The 19691-nt window shown below is 59.3% G+C and overlaps 1 protein-coding gene across 1 annotated transcript in view; it reads left to right on the forward strand.

The window, feature by feature from the left end:
- Window positions 1-19691, forward strand: part of RADIL (Rap associating with DIL domain) — a 71514-nt gene that overhangs the window by 42760 nt on the left and 9063 nt on the right. The window contains exons 11-16 of the mRNA XM_078880664.1: window positions 7648-7891; window positions 8910-9082; window positions 10002-10152; window positions 11268-11506; window positions 11982-12686; window positions 13362-13584. Coding sequence (XP_078736790.1) covers window positions 7648-7891; window positions 8910-9082; window positions 10002-10152; window positions 11268-11506; window positions 11982-12686; window positions 13362-13584 — 1735 coding nt within the window. The remainder of the gene's footprint in view (window positions 1-7647; window positions 7892-8909; window positions 9083-10001; window positions 10153-11267; window positions 11507-11981; window positions 12687-13361; window positions 13585-19691) is intronic.

Raw genomic sequence — 19691 nt, forward strand, 5'->3', positions numbered from 1 at the left:
TAGGAGATGTTAACTACCTCGCCTGGTATACACGCTAGGAAGTTGGGGGGGGGGGGTGGGGGAGCCACTCAGTGGGGGTGGGTGTGGGGGGTGGGTGTAGGGGGTGTGGGGTGTGGGGGGGTGGGTAGTGGGTGGGTGGTGGGAGGTGGGTGTGGGGGGTGGGTGGTGGGTGGGTGGTGGGAGGTGGGTGTGGGGGGTGTGGGGGGGTGGGTGGTGGGTGGGTGGTGGGTGGTGGGAGGTGGGTGTGGGGGGTGTGGGGGGTGGGTGTGGGGGGTGTGGGGGGTGGGGGGTGGGTGGGGGGAGAATGTGGGGGGTGTGGGGGTGGGTGTGGGGGGTGTGGGGGGAGGGTGTGGGTAGGGGGAGGGTGTGGGGGGTGGGTGGTGGGAGGGTGATGACTCAGTGGTCAGCCTTGATCTGCTTCCGTCCCCATTGTTCTTCCCAACGGTGGAATGAGCAGACGGGTGGGGGCTAGCGGGGGGGTAGCGGGGGTGGGGGCTAGTGGAGGGGGGGGGTAGCGGGGGTGGGGGCTAGTGGAGGGGGGGGTGAGTAATGCTGGGTGGCTGCGACGATTCATGCGAGCGTCGTGTGGCACGGCGAGTTGGTGGGGGGGTTGGGGTTGGGGGGGTGGTGGGTGCAAGGGTGGGGGTGTTGGGGGGTGGGGGGGTGGGTGGAGGGTCGGGGGGGGTGATTTGGGGGGTGGTCGCTACTCACTCGCAGGGCGCGGTGACCTCGCTTTTCCCACCGAGCAACGCGGCGGCACCGGGCGGTTCGAATCAGCCAGGCCGCCCCGGTCAGTGCCGCAGGGTTTGTCCGCGGCCGTTGCAAGGCCAACCCGTGGCGTGTTTCGGAAAATAACAAAAATTTAAAGAGTCGCGAGACGTTCGTCCGCTCGACCGCCCCGACAAGCTGCTGGGTCGGCGGTCGATCGAGCGGCACCTCGTCGGCGGCGAAACGAAACGGGAGCGGCGGTCGTCACGCGGGGAGCGGTGGCGCAGCGGTGAGCGCCGCGCTGCGCGGGGAGCGGTGGCGCAGCGGTGAGCGCCGCGCTGCGCCGCGTCCCCGGGGCGACTCCGGGTTGCCGATTCCCGCTCGGCGGCCACACAAACGCTTCGCGAAAGTATCTGAACCGGTCCCGGCAACCTCTTTCCCTAGGTCGACTCAGCCTTGAAACGGGCGGGCCGTGTAAAACGTCGGCGCAGTGGGGACGAAGCCGGCCAACGTTGGCTGAAAACGTTTGACCAACGTTGCATGTTTACTGGGTGGGGTTCCAATGTCTCCCACGTGTTGCCCCCCCCCCCGCCCGCCGCCCCTGTGCCCGCATGCCCATGTTGTGTCCCGAGAGCTCTTGGCACACGATCATAAACACAACATGTGATTATTAAACATAAACACCGCCACCATCATCAACATCGCCGCCACCACCACCACCACCACTACTGCCACCACCGCCACCATCACCACCACCACAACCGCTGCCACCACCACTACTGCCACCACCACCACAACCGCCACCACCACGAACACCACCACTACCACCACCGACAGCAGCACCACCACCACTCCCGCCACCAAAATCGCCACCACCACCACTACTTTCACCACTGCCACCACCATCACCACCACCACCACCACGAACACCACCACAACCGCCACCACCACGAACACCACCACAACCGCCACCACAACCGCCACCACCACCACTACCGCCACCACCACCACGCTCACGCAGAGATCACCACGGTTGCTGAGCCAAGGGCCCATAACAGCGGGCGGCCAGCAACTATCAGCAACCACTGAAATGGTGCGACGTGATGAGAGTTGACACTGGACGCCGTTTGCTGAGTTGTTGTTGTGGTCGTTGTTGTTGTAATGATGACGACGATGAGAAGTTGCGGAGAGAGGCCGGGTGAAGGAGAGAGCCGGGGAGGTCACAGGCGGGGGGGGGGTCACAGCCGGGGGGGTCACACCCGGGGGGGTCACAGGCGGGGTGGGGGTCACAGCCGGGGGGGGGGTCACAGGCGGGGTGGGGGGTCACAGGCGGGGGGGGGGGTCACAGTTGGGGGGGGTCACACCCGGGGGGGGTCACAGGCGGGGGGGGGGGGTCACACCCGGGGGGGTCACAGCCTGGCGCACGACCCACGCTCAGCACCGCCATCTGTTGGGGGCGCCGCACAGCCCCCACCCCCCAGCCCCCCAGCCCCCCCACCCCCCAGCCCCCCAGCTCCTACAGCACCTGGCCAGCCCTGGTGGGTGGTCGTCGTCCATCAGGGCTGGGCTGTCACGTGGCGCTCCCCTCACTTGTTTATTTATTTATTTAGTTCGCGTTTGGCCGAGGGGGGGGCGAGGTGTGCGCGCTCCGTGCGCTGTTTGTGACTTTCGGTTCCATCGCCACCACCCCAACGACGATGATGACGACGATGATGATGACGATGATGACGACGACGATGATGATGACGACGATGATGATGATGACAATGATGATGACAATGATGATGATGACGATGATGATGACGACGACGATGATGATGACGACGATGATGATGGCAACGATGACGACAATGATGATGACGATGACGATGATGACGACGACGATGATGATGACGATGACGACGATGATGACGAGGATGATGATGACGACGATTATGATGACGGCGACGACGATGATGATAATGACGACGACGACGATCCCTCCGCCGACACGGGGCTGTGAGCGACGTCGTGATCTCAGTGGGGACCAGCAGCTGACTCCGGGCTTCACTAAACTCACCAGCCCCCTCCTGCAACGCACCACACTGCGACCCCCCTGCAAAAAAACAAAGTCCCCCGTATAGCCTTAACAGACTGTTGGGGCAAGTGCTGTTAGCGAGTAGCAGCGCCTAGCAAGCACCGGCACTGGGGCACACGAGCGGGTGGGTGGCCCAGCACCACCCCCAGCCGCCTTTGTCTTCCCCAGTGACGATGTTTACACACCGCACCAGGTACTCATTTGAGGCTGAGTCGACCTAGGGGAGGCCCAGGACCGGTTCAGAAAATCGTCACCGGCGTTGGCCGTGAGCGAGAATCGAACCCGGGTCGCCGGGTTCGGAGCGCAGTGCGCTAACCGCTGCGCCACCGCTCCCCACTGCTCTCTTTTTTTTACGATCAGTGGAAACAAGAAGATGCTCGGTGTAGTCGGCACTTTGCTTTGTTCATCATTTCGTTAAAAAAAATATTTTTAAACTTTGCTTTATGTAAACCCCCACCTCTCGCTCACTCTCTCGCTCACTCTCTCGCTCACTCTCTCGGTCACTTTCGCTCACTCTCTCGCTCACTCTTTCGCTCACTCTCTCGCTCACTCTCTCGCTCACTCTTTCGCTCACTCTCTCGCTCACTCTCTCGCTCACTCTCTCGCTCACTCTCTTGCTCACTCTCTCGCTCACTCTCTCGCTCACTCTCTCGCTCACTCTCTCGCTCACTCTTTCGCTCGGGAGGTGGAGGGGGGAGGTGGAGGGGGGAGGTGGAGGGGGGAGGTGGAGGAGGGAGGTGGAGGGGAGGGAGGTGGAGGTGGAGGGGGGAGGTGGAGGGAGGGAGGTGGAGGGGGAGGGGGGAGGTGGAGGGGAGGGAGGTGGAGGGGGGAGGTGGAGGGGGTGGGAAGTGGAGGGGGAAGATGGAGGAGGGAGGTGGAGGGGGGAGGTGGAGGGAGGGAGGTGGAGGGGGAGGGGGGAGGTGGAGGGGAGGGAGGTGGAGGGGGGAGGTGGAGGGGGTGGGAAGTGGAGGGGGAAGATGGAGGAGGGAGGTGGAGGGGGGAGGTGGAGGGGAGGGAGGTGGAGGTGGAGGGAGGAGGTGGAGGGGAGGGAGGTGGAGGTGGAGGGGGGAGGTGGAGGGGGGAGGTGGAGGGAGGGAGGTGGAGGGGGTGGGAGGTGGAGGGGGGAGGTGGAGGGGGAAGGTGGAGGGGGGAGGTGGAGGGGGGGGGTGAAGGGGGGGGAGTGGGTGGGACCGTGCAGGTGCGGGCAGCAGCACCAAAGCGGAAGAAACAGCTGAGCCGCACAAAGACCTCACAACGACTTCAGACGGTGGGATGGGGTCCCCAGGTGACTTCTCAGCGCCTTCAAATCTCTTTCATCCGCTCAATGAGCCTGCTGCTGCTGCTGCTGCACCTGCACACGTGCTGAATGCCGCATTCCCAACCCCGCCGTCTGCGATCTGTGTTGACTACAGGCAGCGAACACGAATCGCCGTCGAGCTTGTCCCCCCACGTAGGGCATTGACTCAACCCAGGCTCTACTGCTGCAGCAGCAGCGGTGCTGGGATTGGGTCCACCCTGTTAGCCAGCGAGCCCCCGGGGGATCAAGGAAATATAGCATGGGAACACGCGATCAAAGTTCAAAGTTTATTTATTAGGTATAGCCCTGTGAGCCATTCGGCTCTTGAATCGGGTGCAACCGCAACAAACAAAAAACAAAAACATGAACAAGAAAACATCTTAAAGTGAATATGTGCAAACAGAAAATCCAAGAAAATACAGAAAAATATTGCAGAAAAATCACTGTACACCAACCCTGTGCAAATATCCCAGTGGGATGCAAGTCAAACAACAACAACCACAAGACAACTTAGATTAAGGCCATCAGTCTAACTCTGTACTACAACAAACAAACATGGCCAAACCAAAAAACTTTTCGAAAACCACCAAAATAAAGCCATAAAAGCAATGAAACAGTGATCACAGGAACTGTGACCAAATTTTCACAATAAACGACGTAAACAACATGTACTACCAAACTCTGCAGCCATATCTGGCTGCATGAGTCACTCCACAACAGTAGGAGCATCAGTCAGAGTATCAACATTTTTCAATGCACCTTTAAGATCAGCACACTAAATCAAAACACAGATCATACTTTGCATACTTTGATCGGGTGTGCTGTGGATGATGCTGATGATGATGATTGTTATTTCCCGCTAGAACGTTAAGGAAACGTGGGATATTGACGGACAAAATGGGCCAGCTGATGATGATCAAGCGTGGAGAGACGCACGCGGGGATTTACACTCGATGCGTGCTGGGTGCTAGACTGGGAATTACAGAACCAGAATCTTTATTTATCCTGGAGAAATCCGATGAGCGTTGAAGCTCTTCTTCACAGATGTGATTGCACGAATATTGTGGGTTTACTAAAGACTAACACTGGACCCATAGACTAACACTGGACCCATAGACTAACACTGAACCCATAGACTTACACCGAACCCATAGACTAACACTGCACCCATAGACTAACACCGGACCCATAGACTAACACATGGACCCATAGACTATGAGTCTCTATGAGTCTCTACGTATCTCCACGAGTCTCGGAGCGTCTCTACGGGTGGACCATGATGGTCTACAGTTTCAGTTACACGGGCACAGTCGCTCTCTCGTGGCTCGCGCCTTCAATTTTCCATTCACGTGGGAATTATACACCGAGAGAGAGAGAGACACGGAGTGTGGGGGGGGGGGTCACGGGGACTGCGCAGATTGGAGCACGGCACGACGTGGGTTCGAGAGCCATCGCCCTGACAGTCAGAGGGAGGGGTGGAGGTGGAGGGGGCGAGTGGACAGCGGTGGCGGCCACCGAGGTCACGGGGAGTAGGCGACCGGGGGGCCACGTGGCGGGCAGGCGGGCGGGCGGGCGGGCGGCCAAGAAATTATTTTAAGCATCGGAGAGAGCCAAGGAACGTCTCCCGTGGTATGCAAGTCATGCCCTCCCCCCTCCCCTCTCTCCGTTCCATGCTCCCAATGACCACTTTAAGCCTGTGCTATGGAGAAGGATCACTGCCCGAAACGTCGCCTATCATTTTTTTTGCTCCCCTTTGAGGGCCGTCCCCCACAGGGTCCCCGCTTATTCTGTCGCGTGGCCTCGCTCCGCCCACGGCCACGCCTCCTTTCTGGAACCTACCAGCGGGTTCCTGGTGGGCCCCCCCCCCCCCCCCTGTGACCTTTCGCCTAGATCCCCCTCTCGTGCCTATCCTGGCCTGCCGACTAGGCTTTGGCAAGGTTAGGTAAAAGGTAAAAACAACGAGCCTACCTTTACCCTACCTTTTACCTTATCACAATACAATCACTCTACCCTTACCTTTTACCCTTTAGCAAGGTAAGGTAAAATGTCAAAAGCAACTAGCCTACCTTTACCCTACATTTTACCTTACCAGGTAAGGTAAAAGGTAGGGTGAAGGTAGGGTAAAGGTAGGCTCGTTGTTTTTACCTGATTGTATTGTGGTAAGCCTTACCACAATACAATCACTCTACCCTTACCTTTTACCCTTTAGCAAGGTAAGGTAAAAGGTCAAAAGCAACTAGCCTACGTTACCCTACCTTTTACCCTTACCCCATACAAATTGCCCGATTACAGGGTAATTACTGGGGTACTACTACACATGAAAAAGTTTTGTAACAGGTAAATGCTAGGTAGAGCGCTTTATTCATTTAGAATAATCTCGATGATTCCAATTTTAAATGGAGGCCACGGACTGTGCCACAGAGCTTTTAGCGAGCGATAAACAAGGTGTTTACCGGGTAATACTTCACGCTACCTTTACCTTACCCTTGGCATGTCGACACCTTTACTTTTACCCTTTTACCCGGTAAAAAGGGGAAATTACCTTATCTTGCCGAGGCCTACTGCCGACGTCAGGACTCCCGTACGCCGCAGATCCCCTTTCCTGCCAGCAGCCGGCGCTATGCCACTGCACACAGTTGCACACGCGTGGCGCGGTGCTTGAAGACGCCCCACGGCGTTTACGACGACCGTCTGAAGTTCCTGAACGCCGGACTCTCAATTCCTCGCCACTTTTCACACCTCCACTCCCGCACCTCTGATTGGTATGGTTGGCTACGTACGGTGCCAAAGAAGTTCAATGCGTGTACTACTATACACTACGCACTACACTACTATATACTATGCACTACACTACTATACACTCTGATTAGCACGGTTGGCTACGTAAGGTGCAAAAGAAGTTGAACGCAAAAGTTCAAAAGAAGTTCAACCCCCACCCTGCTGTTGTGTGCCCCGATTTAGATTTCGTCAGGAACGCGGTTTGCTTTTTTATTTGCTCCAATTTCTCCTTTCGTGTTGTTTTGCTTTTTCTTTTCCACGTTTTCCCGCTCCGAATATCTCGTCGCCGTTTTATCCTTGAACTCCGCTACGCTTTCTTCCTCTTGGCGAGTCGCCACTCGCTCGCTCACTCACTCACTCGCTCGCTCGCTCGCTCACTCACTCACTCACTCGCTCACTCACTAACTCACTCGCGTGCGATAAGAGACAATGAGCCTCGTCCCACCGGTGCCCAGGGCCGTATTATCCAACAGCCCACAGTAGGCACGGTGACTCGGGCCCACTTACTCACCCACCTACCCACTCACTCACCCACTCACTCACTCACCCACCCACTCACTCACTCACTCACCCACCCACTCACCCATCCACTCACTCACTCACGCACCCATCAACTCACCCACCGACTCACCCACCCACTCATTCACCCACCCACTCACCCACCCACCCACTCACCCACCCACTCACTCACCCATTCACTCACCCACCCACTCACCCACCCCGGCCGAACCTCTTGCTCGGACCCAACTTTGACCCTCTCCCTCCTCACCGTCGTCCGTCCGCCCAGGCTCTGTACGCGGCGCTGCCGGGCCTCCTGGACAGCAACCCGTTTGCGTGCGGGCCCGACGCGGCCACCGCCGTCGACGGACACCTGCGGCTGTCGGCCGGCGTGCGCCGCGTCGTCGCCATCTACACGGCGACGCGGGAGCTGCTGGCGGCCTGCGCCGTGCACGCGGATGTCGCGGCGCAGCTGTTTTCATACCTCTTCTTCTTCTCCAACGCGTCGCTCTTCAACACGCTCATGGAGCGAGGTACTAGCCGGCGGCGGCGGGCGGGCGGCGGCGCTGGCCGACACCGTCCGTGGTGCTGGTTACGCCTCACGGTGCTGGCAGCAGCAGCAGCTCCGCGTTTGTTGTTGTTGTTCAGGAGCTCGATTGCCGATGCGTGTGCGCATGGATACTCTTAGGTTTTTTTTTCGGTAAAGTCACGTAGGTAAAAAATAAATAATACAAATAATAGAAGAAATAATAGAAATAAAATAATAAATCACGACGTTTCGGAGGCAACACAAGCTTCCGTCTTTAGGTGGAACCGTCACAGCACAATTGCTGTATCAAGTAAAGAGAAATCCCAAGAGACCCGTCCTTGTATATATAGGCATGGATGTTGAAGTTCTTTCGCACCGTACGTAGTCGACCGCGCTAAATCGGAGGTGGAGGAAGGGGGGTGGGGGCTGCTATCTGACCGCGTGTCCCATTTGTTGAGCTGTTATTTGCGGCCAATGCAGCTTCGGGGAAAAATAAGTTCATACCTCAGTGGGATTTACTTCGTAAAATTGGAGGCGCGGGGCAAAGCACAACAAGCCAAACAAGACAACAACAAGCGGTTCTAAAGAAATGAGTTTGTCAATTTAGATGACGATTTTTAAGTGCACAGCTCCCGGCGGATTCCTAATATTGGAAGGGAGAACGTTCCAGACGGCCGCGCGATGACGCGTGACCTCGGTCTTTGTTCGATGGCTGAGCCAAAAGCCGCCGCTGCTCGGCACGACGAGAGGGCTTCAGCAGAGACACAGAGAGAGAGAGTTCGTGTCGTGTCGCTGTTCCTCATCTACAGTTGAAGGAGCGCACAAGCCACAGTGGGTTAACTGTGCATGGTCCATAGTTTGGGTTGCATAGCCACGATCGCACGACTGTGGCTCGTGTCTTTAATTTGCCCCTCTATGTGTCTCTCTGTATCTCTACGTGTCTCTACGCATCTCTGAGTTTGACACAAGCTCGTGCGTGATTCCCCCATCCCCCCTCCACCCGGTTGGACTGCTCAACGCAGGCTGCGGAGGCGGGTTCTACCACTGGTCACGGGGGGTGCAGCTGCGCGCCAACCTGGACCTGCTGCTCGAGTGGCTGCAGGAGCAGGGGCTGGGCGACCTGGCCACGCAGTACTTCCACAAGCTCTCGAGCACCGCCGACCTGCTGGCCACGCCGAAGCTCAACCTCCTGCAGGTGAAGGGTGGGGGGGGGGGCAGGACTGGCCAGAAGTGGGTGGCCATCGGCGGGTAGGGCGCGTAACGGGGTTAGATAACCTGATGAGAGAGAAAGTGTGATGAGGGAATTTGTTTTCCCCTTCAAATTTGGTAGCGTGACACCCATCTCCGGGTCATCTTTAACGTTCCACACTTTCGAAGCACGACGCCGAGCAGCATCCTATGGGTTAATTCACACACCGAAGCATTAAACCAAGGCGGCCTGCCGGAATCGAACCGCGAACCTCTGCGACAAAGCACTGACTCGGGCACGCGATGGAAATTTGAGGGTTGCAAACTTAAAATAAAGACGATGAAAATTTTTTTTATTTTAGCATGTAAGGCCACACTGAGCTATACAGATCTTTTTTCAGAAGCGTCCCGACTATCACTAATGAAGTGGCCAGTCATCGTGTGGAAATCTACAGCGGCGAGCGAGATTACGCTAAATGCACGTTAATTCTAAACGCGGAGGGAAAAACCGCAAGACCCGGAGAAAAATCCACGCGACCACGGCGAGAGAGAGATAGATATGCAAACTCCACGTAAACAGCAGGCGTCAGGGTCACCATCGAATCCACGATCTCCTGCATACCAGGCGAGGGAGTTGACATCTCCTAGCCAATTTCGATTTAAAGCTTTCGTGACTGCAGGGATTCATCTTCTTGGTTCTTTCGGTAAACGCAAGCAGCCGTTGTGGCCAAAACGTCGTGAGAATTATTTTATTATGTTTTATTTTTATTATTTTATTATTTTCCTTCTACGTGACTTTACCGAAAGAACCAAGAAGATGAATCTCCTAGCCACCGCGGCGCCCCACCTTCACCTCTCTCCGTGTTCGCCGCATTATCGCGCCGTCCGACCGCCGGTCCCGCGTCTATGCCGTCCGCCGCGCGCAGGCAAGCTGGCGGTCCCTGCGCTCCGACTTCCCGGCACTCAACACGGCCCAGCTGCACCACCTGCTGCGCGAGTACCAGCTGGGCGCCGGCAAGAGCCACCCGGCCACGTGGCAGCCGGACCCGGACGACAGCCAGTCGGCGCTCCGCACCGGTGCCTAGGCCACAGGGTTCCCAGCCACGCGTCCGCGTCGCGCCGTTCAGTTCCGGACGCCGAGTTCCGTGAGCCGCGTGCCAAACTAGAAACCCACCGCCATCCGTCGCCACTGCCATGAGAAAAGGGGCACGGTCCCAAATTCCCAAACTTTGTAAATAGTGCCCCCCCCCCTCTAGATTTATTATATGACGAACATTAAGTAAATACATTCGGTGTAATTCCTATCATAAATATTCATAGGATACTGTAGGCTCAAGAGAAAAGGGGCAGATCTGAAATAGGAATAGACAACGTGGCCTCACCAGTAAGGGGGTGGGGCCCAAGCAGGAAAGGGTGGGGGTTAAGCAAGAAGGGGTAGGGCCTAATCAGGATGGGGGTGGGGCCTACTCAGTAAGGGGTGGGGCCTTTGCAGGAAAGGGTGGGGGCTAAGCCAGAAGGGGTGGGGCCTACAAAGGAAGAAGTAGGGCCCAATTAGGAATGGGGTAGGGCCTCGTCGGTAAGGGGCCGGGCCTACACAGGAAGGGGTCTAAGCAGGAAGGGGGTGGGGGCTGCACAGGAATGGGTGGTCCTAATCAGGAAAAGGGTGGGGCCTAAGCAGGAAGGGGGTGGGCCTAAGCAGGAAGGGGGTGGGGCTTAAGGATGAAGAGACGGGGTTCTACAGAGGTTGAACTTCCCTGTGGATATAAGGTAATATAACTTTCGGTAAAGTCACGTAGAAGGGAAATAATGAAATAATACAAATATAAAACAATACAAATTCTCACGACGTTTCGACTGCAACACAAGCAATCATCATCAGGTGTGAAATCCACAGCAAGAAAATGTGAAAAAAGTGTGGATTTCACACCTGATGATGATTGCTTGTGTTGCAGTCGAAACGTCGTGAAAATTTTTATTGTTTTATATTTCTATTATTTTATTATTTTCCTTCTACGTGACTTTACCGAAAGAACCAAGAATATGTAATATAACTAATTAGTATATTTCTATATGAATAGTGTTATCGCCATTACCCCAACACATTCCATCTGCTGGGTTTCCACTTCCCTGTGTCCCCGATTCCAATGCCGTTCGTCGTCATCGTCATCGTCCCCCCCCCTCCTCCGCTGCAGACGTGCTGGAGAGCTTCGAGAACCACCCGCCACTCGTGCTGCCGAGCACGGGGTTCCGCGTGGACCCCGAGGGCCCGGCGCCCAGCCTGGACTTTGCCCACAACCTCCGGCAGCTGCGGCAGATGCTGCGCAAGCTCAGCGGCCTCGGGGAGGGTGCCGCGGCGCCGGCAGCATCGGTAGCCGAGCCCGGCACCGCCGACGGGGAAGAGGGAAGAGGGGTGGCCGCACCGGCTGGAGAGGTACGTCCGGCAACACCGACCGGCAGCCATCGCCACTACCGCCACGGCAAATTAACCCTTTCTGAGAGATCTTGGAATTCGCGAGCGGCTCAGCATAAATTGTATTTGTAGCGACTTAGCAGCGCCGTTGTTTTTAAAGACGTCGTTACTCACCGCAGAGAAGCATAGCGACATGACCGCCGCTCTCTACGACAGATGGCGCCAGACCGTGCCGTGCGCCCTCCCACGTGGGCTTTGACTTCCGGTTTCTATCTGATGACGTACATGCACGTACGTACGTGTACGTGTACATCATCGGAAAGGGTTGATAGAGTTGTCACGTGATGAACGAGCGTGGCCGACGTATCACCGCTTCGCCAGCACCACCAGGCAGCCTTTTTGAGAGCGACCCCACGTGAATTTGCACGACGTTTCGCGAGCACGAAATCTCTGTACGCCAGTAACCGCGCCGGCGTTGTCCGCTGGGTGGCCGCAGGCGGAAAACCACGGCGAGGAGGAGCGAGCGAGGAGCCGCACGACGGAGCAACTCTCCACTGCGCCGCAGGACCGCGGCGCGAGCACCGGCTGCGAGAACGGTCATGCCGTGGGACCCGGCGGAGGGGGTGGTGGCCGTGGCGGAGTGGAGGGCAACCCGGGCCGGGAGGGGAGCCCCACCAAGACCGGTGGGACAGCAGCGGCGACGACGACGACGACGCAGGACGCGGTCCACAGACGGAGCTCCGCGACGTCCCGGGTCAAGACGGAGGTTCTCAACTTGGAAATCGGCCAGAGGAGGAGGTCAATGACGGGGCCAACGTTGGTGGCGAAGGCCGGCTCGAGCGCGGAGCTGGGCCAGAGGCGGAGCTCCGCGTCTTCGCGGGTCCGCTCCGAGGTCCTTGGCATGGAGCTGGGCCTGAAGGAACGCGGCGGCGGCAGCGAGGGAGCCGTCGCGGGAGAGGGCCCCAGCGCGGAGGCAGGCCCCCGACGGAGCTCCGCGCCCAGGGTTAAGACGGACGTTCTCAATGTGGAGCTGGGGTCAAACAGCAGGAGCCTCGGAGCCGCGAAGAAGGGCCCCGGCGGAGAGGTGGGCCAGGCACGGAGCTCCACCGTGGGGACACACGGCGGGGATGTGCTCAGCTTGCGCCAGGCGGAGCTCACGCAGAGACTCCAGCACTTGGAGATACAGAGCATGATGCGCAAGGTGACATGGCACGCGGATCGCGGATGTGTCTCTGTAAGGGTTAAACTCTCGCCGTTGCTACCTCTTCTGATTTAACACGGGCTAGTAGTGGAAGTAGTAGGAGGAGTAGTGGGTAGGCTTTCGAGACCAATCTCAATCGGGTTAAATCGCGTCAATACGAATGTGTCGTTAAACCCCTCCACCACCCGACGCGGCCGATTCGTAAGGCTTGTCACGTGAACAAAACGTGCCAATTAGTCACTAGTTCAGGACTAGCCGGTGTATGAAATGTTGGAATAGGTTTTACCCTTTCTGGAAATACAACAGGAGTTGTGTTAAGATGTTCAAACACCGCATAGATACCATTTACAAGGCATCAAGTCTGCATTACCCACACATACTTGTGGTAAAAGCATGCAAACAAACGTGCTCTGGGTGAGCAAACGAACAAATGAGCGAACGAGTGAGTGAACAAATGAACGGACGAGTGAGCGAGCGAACCAACGAGTGAGTGGGCGAGCGAGTGAGCGAGTGAGTGAGCGAGCGAGCAAGCGAGCAAGTGAGCAAATAAGCGAATGAATGAGCGAGCTAGCGAGCAAACGAACAAACGAGCGAGAGAATAACAGCCGCGACGCTTGGCCGATGCTCCCCACTAACCGTCGCCGCCGCCGCTGTTTCGTTTCCCCATCCGCGCAGGAGGCTCCGTCTGCGCCGCCGGTGCCCAAGAGCCTCCCGCTGGACCCGTCGTGCCTCATGACGCCGCCCAACACGCCGCTCGGCAGCGCCGAGCCAACGGGGCGCGACCCCGCGGCAGCGCACAGAGTCGCCCTCGCCTCCTACTCCACCACGGAGGGCGAGTACGAGACCGTGGAGCTCCCCATGACCGCCGCCACCACCGCCGCCACCACCGCCGCGCCAGGTGAGAGGCGCGGCGTGACGGCGCTCGCTGCCGGAGAGTCTTGAGAGCGAGAGTAAAACTAAAAAATAATTTGTTTTATATTCTTAGGTCTTTTCAGAAAAAACCTAAGAATCCTTGCAGTCACGAAAGCTTCAAATCTAGAATTTGTTTTATTTCACCAGGTCTTCTTCTTCGTGTCTCCTGTCCCAACTTATAGCGCCTCTTCCCCCCCCCCTCCCCCCGAAATTCCGCACAGGCCCCACCGCTTCTGGTGTTGACATTGCACGGATCTTGACGTAGTGCCATTGCGGTTGCTGCGAGGCATCGTAGGATAGGACCCACGCGGTTTGCTTCTCCTGACCAAGCACACATTGGTCGGTTGTGCAGAAGCCCCCCCCCCTGACCCCCCCACCATGATTTCATGAGAGAGTTGCATCTGCTGAGACCCATTATACCGCACCTCCGGTTAGCGCGGTTGGCTACGTGCGATGCGAATGAGGTTCGATAAGTTCAACAAGGTTTAACACGTAGTAGGCTTTCGCGACCAATATCATCCATAATACAGGTTTTTTTGGGTTCGATCGCGTGAATATATAGAAGTGTCGTTAAACCCGCCACCACCCGACACAAACAATTTTACAAAGGTTTGTCACGTAAACAGAACGTGCTAATTCGTTACTCGTACAGCACACCGGTTGTGTGTTGGGAGAGCAAATCCTGCAACATTTACAATCGGAGTACGACGTTTCGCCGGTAATTACAACCGGGATCGTCGCCAGGCGACGGCCAGATTTCTGGAGATATCCTTCTCCTGTTTCCTTCCTTCAGTAGAGGAGGCATAGTCGATGTGGTGGCGTCACTTGTGAGCCCTTGACGTGCGTAGGCTGAGACCCACTCTCTTCGGTCCCGTCTCGGCTCCTTTTTTGCCAGGTGTGACCCCGCAGAGCTGCGCGCCTCGCCATCGCACACGATAGCTCAGCAAAGTGGTGGGCTTGTCATCGCCGCGTGGACATTCACAGCGGTTGCCAAAAACACAATGTGGTGGGGGGGGGGGGGAGAACGGAGGACCCGGAGAAAAATCCACGCGACCACGGGGAGAACATGCAAACTCCAAATATACAGCAGCAGGCATCAGGGTCGGGATCGAACCCACGACCTCCTGTACACCAGGCGAGGTAGTTAAAATCTCACCCACGGAGAGAGGCGCAAACTCCAAATATACAGCAGCAGGCGTCAGGGTCGGGATCGAACCCACGACCTCCTGCACACCAGGCGAGATAGTTAACATCTCGGCACCGTGTAGAGATGTTAACTCACGCTGTGCCCCGGCCACGCGCGACCCTGACAGTGGTTGATTGCGTTTACTCTGCTGCTGGGTGGACAGAGGTGGTGGTGGGGGGTGGTGGGGGTGTGGTGGCGGGTGGGTGGGGGGGTGGTGGAGGTGGTGATCCGTTGCCTTGCGGTGCGAACCGTCAATGGAAAATCCGCGTGGCCGGCTCCACGCTCCCTCTTTCTCTTCCTCTCTCTCTTGGAACGAAGTTTACTAAGCCCTCAATCCCTCCCTCCCTCCCTCGCTCCTCCCCTCGCTCCCCCTATCTTTCTTCATGTCTCCATCCCTCATTCCCTCTCGCTCTCATTCCCTCTAGCTCTCTTTCTTCTTTTACGATCAGAGGAAACAAGAAGATGCTCGGTGTAGTCGGGCACTTTGCTTCGTTCATCATTTCGTTTTTGTTTGTTTGTTTTTTCCAATGCTTTGCTTTATGTGCCCCCCCTCACCCCTGTTTAAATGAAAGATTTCTCTCCCATTCCCTCTCTCACCCCTCACTCTCGCTCCAACTCTCCCCCCACTACTCTCCCACTCTCCCCCCACTCTCCGCCCACTCTCCCCCCACTCTCCCACCACTCTCCCACTACTCTCCAAATTTTCCCCCACACTCCAACTCTCCCCCCACTCTCCCCCACCTCCCCCCACTCACCCCCCACTATCCTCCCCACTCTCCCCCCCACTCTCCCCACCACTCTCCCACTACTCTCCCACTCGCCCCCCACTCTCCCCCCCCCCACTCTCCCGCTCTCACCACTCCCCCCACTCTCCCGCTCATCCCACTCTCCCACCTCCCCCCACTCTCCCCACTCTCCCGCTCTCCCCCCACTCTCCCCCCACCACTCTCCCCCCACTCTCCCGCTCTCCCACCCCCTCCCCCCACTCTCCCCTCTCCCACTCTCCCACTCTCCCCCCACTCTCCCACTCTCCCGCTCTCCACCCACTCTCCCCCCCACTCTCCCCCCACTCTCCCCGCTCTCCCACTCCCCCCACTCTCCCGCTCTCCCCACTCTCCCACTCTCCCCCCCACTCTCCCACTTCCCGCTCTCCCCCCCACTCTCCCCCCACTCTCCCCCCCACTCTCCCCGCTCTCCACTCCCCCCCACTCTCCCGCCTCTCCCACTCTCCCTCTCTCCCCCCACTCTCCCACTCTCCCGCTCTCCCTCCCCCCACTCTCCCCCCACTCTCCCCCCACTCTCCCCCCACTCTCCCGCTCTCTCCACTCCCCCCACTCTCCCGCTCTCCCACTCTCCCACTCTCCCCCACTCTCCACTCTCCCGCTCTCCCCCCACTCTCCCCCCACTCTCCCGCTCTCCCACTCCCCCCACTCTCCGCCACTCTCCCACTCTCCCACTCTCCCCCACTCTCCCACTCTCCCCCTCCCCACTCTCCCCACTCCTCCACTCTCCCCCTCACTCTCCCACTCTCCCCCCACTCTCCCCCCACTCTCCCGCTCTCCCACTCCCCCCACTCTCCCACTCTCCCACTCTCCCACTCTCCCACTCTCCCACTCTCCCCCCACTCTCCCACTCTCCCGCTCTCCCCACTCTCCCCCCCACTCTCCCCCCCACTCTCCCCGCTCTCCCACTCTCCCACTGTCCCCCCACTCTCCCACTCTCCCCTCTCCCCCCCACTCTCCCCCCACTCTCCCCCCACTCTCCCGCTCTCCCACTCCCCCCACTCTCCCGCTCTCCCACTCTCCCCCCACTCTCCCACTCTCCCGCTCTCCCCCCACTCTCCCCCCACTCTCCCCCCACTCTCCCCGCTCTCCCACTCCCCCCACTCTCCCGCTCTCCCACTCTCCACTCTCCCCCCACTCTCCCACTCTCCCGCTCTCCCCCCACTCTCCCCCCACTCTCCCGCTCTCCCACTCCCCCCACTCTCCCGCTCTCCCCACTCTCCCACTCTCCCCCCACTCTCCCACTCTCCCGCTCTCCCCCCACTCTCCCCCCACTCTCCCGCTCTCCCACTCCCCCCACTCTCCCGCTCTCTCTCCACTCTCCCACTCTCCCCCCACTCTCCCACCTCTCCCGCTCTCCCCCACTCTCCCCCCCACTCTCCCCCCACTCTCCCCTCTCCCACTCCCCCCACTCTCCCCGCTCTCCCACTCTCCCACTCTCCCCCCCACTCTCCCACTCTCCCGCTCTCTCCCCCCACTCTCCCCCCACTCTCCCGCTCTCCCACTCCCCCCACTCTCCCGCTCTCCCACTCTCCCTCCACTCTCCCACTCTCCCGCTCTCCCCCCACTCTCCCCCCACTCTCCCCCTACTCTCCTGCCCTCGCTCTCTGCGGATTGATTCACGACGTCGCGCCACGATCCCCATTCACGCCCCTGACGGCCGCCGCCACGGCACGAGACGGCGGCGCGTGGGGGCGGGGGGGCGGGGAGGGGGGGGGCGGGGGGGGGAGGGGGGGCGGTGTGGCGGGGGGGGGGGCGGTGTGGGGGGGGGACGGGGAGTGGGGAGGGGTTTCAGGGGGGGTGGGGTGGTGTGGGGGGGGGGGCGGGGTGGGGGGGGATGCAGGGGAGGCGGTTTTTGGGGGGGCGGAGAAGGGGAGTGGGGAGGGGGTTTCAGGGGGGGGGGGGGCGGTGTGGGGGTGGGCTGCTCGCCACCGGTTTGGGAGGAAGCGGCCGCGGGAAGGACGGTGGGGGGGCAGGGGGGGGGGTGGGGGGGGATGGTGGGGGGGGGTGGTGGTGGGGGGGGGAGTGGGTGGGGGATGTGGTGGGGGGGGGGTCCCAGCAGGAATCTTTTCAGACGACGGAGGGGAGGGGGAGGGGGGGGGCCCGCTTCCACGTGGGGCACTCTCTAGGGCGGTGGGGTCCCCTCGCGGGGGTCAGGCTCTAGCCGCTATTTATTTATTTATTTGCATCTAACTCCTTCTGTATATTCTCCGTCCGAGACAATGCAAGGAAGCGGTCCCGCTTGCGCCGAAGGCTGCATCCTGCACGATTACGGAGGAATGCGCCGGGCTAGTGATGGGTGGAAGGGGAGGGTGGGACAGGAGGGGGGGGGGGCACGGTGGGGGGGGAGTGGGAGGGGGGGGCAGGCAGGGTGGCGGCACGCCACGTCAAGGTCTGCGGCCGCGCACTTTCTGGCCGATGAAATCACACGATGCCGTCGCTCGCTCGCGACCGGAGTCCGGTTCACGGGCGTGAACCAGAGGTCGCAACCGGGTACCCGATACCCGTACCCTACCCGATACCCAGCTACTCGTACCCGGCCGGGTACGGGTATCCGTTTGCGACCCTGGTGCGGCCGGGTACGGGTAGGCCGTGAGTCACTGGTGAGTAACCGTTTGTCACTCATTTCCCAACGTCTTGTCTCTTCTCACAATTCAAGTTCCTAGAATCAACCAACCCGCGCCTGCAACATGGCTTCATCCCAGAGGTCGCAATCGGGTACCCGATACCCGTACCCTGTCGGAAAGACAGCGTCAGACGCTGTCTTTCCGACAGACCTGTTCTTCACCTGAGGACGGCTGCTTGCGTTGTGGCCGAAACGTCGTGAGAATTTCATTTTATTATGTTTTATTTTTATTATTTTATTATTTCCCTTCTACGTGACTTTACCGAAAGAACCAAGAAGATTAATCCCTGCAGTCACGAAAGCTTTACATCGACATCTCTTAGCCACTGCGGCGAAGTGGTGATGGTGCAGGTGGTGATGGTGGGGGGCGGCGGTGATGGTGCAGGTGGTGATGGTGGGGGGGTAGCGGTGATGGTGATGGGGGTGCCCTCGCTGCGAGGAGTGCACCTGTGTTTTGAGTCTTGCTAAGATTCACTCTTTGCTCGGAGCGCCTGCCGGCGAAGCAAGCCTTGAGACTGGACCGTCTGCCGGCGAAGCAAGCCTTGAGACTGGACCGTGCTCGGATGGGCGACCACGGGGCTGCAGGCTACGCTGTGGGCAGCAGGGAGCAGCGAGCAGGGAGCAGCCCAGCCCCCCACCCCCCACCCCCCCACTACCCCCGCCCCACCGTCACCAACTCGCACCGACCGGCGCGGTGAAGTACGGTCAAACTAACGGCAGCGGCGCTTCGCTCCGGCAGCGCGTTGCTCCGGCGGCGGCGGCCGATCCTCCCAACTTCAAAAGCCACCACCTCGCCCCGTCAATAAATCAGCTGCCATAATGAACCTCTTGATAATGCGACTCGCGAAGTCGCGTTCCGCGAGTCGCGGCGGCTCAAAGGGCTCTTCTCAAAGCGCCCCCCCCGCATCGCCCCCCGTCCCCCCCCGCGAGAGGAACGCCGTGAATGACGGCCGAGCGCGGCCCGCCCGCGGTTACACGCCGCCGCGTTCCAGAGAGGGCCGCCCAACAAAGACGACGAGCGATAAATAAGCCGGCGGCGGCTGTGGTGACGGTGACGTTGGGGGGGGGGGGCGGCGGTGACGGTGATGTTGGGGGGGGGCGGCGGCGGTGACGATGGAGGTGAAGGCGATCGGGGGGGGGGGCGGCAGTGACAATTGGGGGGGGGGGGCGGTGGCCCGCGCTGCGAGGAGCACGCCGGAGTTTAGAGTCTTGCTGTTATTCACGATTTGCTCGCAGCGCCTGCCGGCGGCCGTTTCTCTCCGTACGTAAATGCGCCGGCGTGCTTTGGGGGGGCTCGTGCCGGGCATTGAAGTTTTGCGCGCGCACCGGCACATCGCGGTGTGATCCCCGAGGAGGGGGGGGGAGCGGGGGGGATTTTCTATCGCGCTCTCGTGAGCGCGGATGATTTTGCGCCCACGGCGGTGGAGCGCAACGCTGCTCCTCCTCCTCCGTCTCCACCGTGGTTGTGAATCGTCGCTGCGCGTTCCGCCGTTCTGCCC

Source organism: Lampetra fluviatilis, chromosome 58 (assembly GCF_964198595.1).
Source record: "Lampetra fluviatilis chromosome 58, kcLamFluv1.1, whole genome shotgun sequence".
NCBI lineage: Eukaryota > Metazoa > Chordata > Hyperoartia > Petromyzontiformes > Petromyzontidae > Lampetra > Lampetra fluviatilis.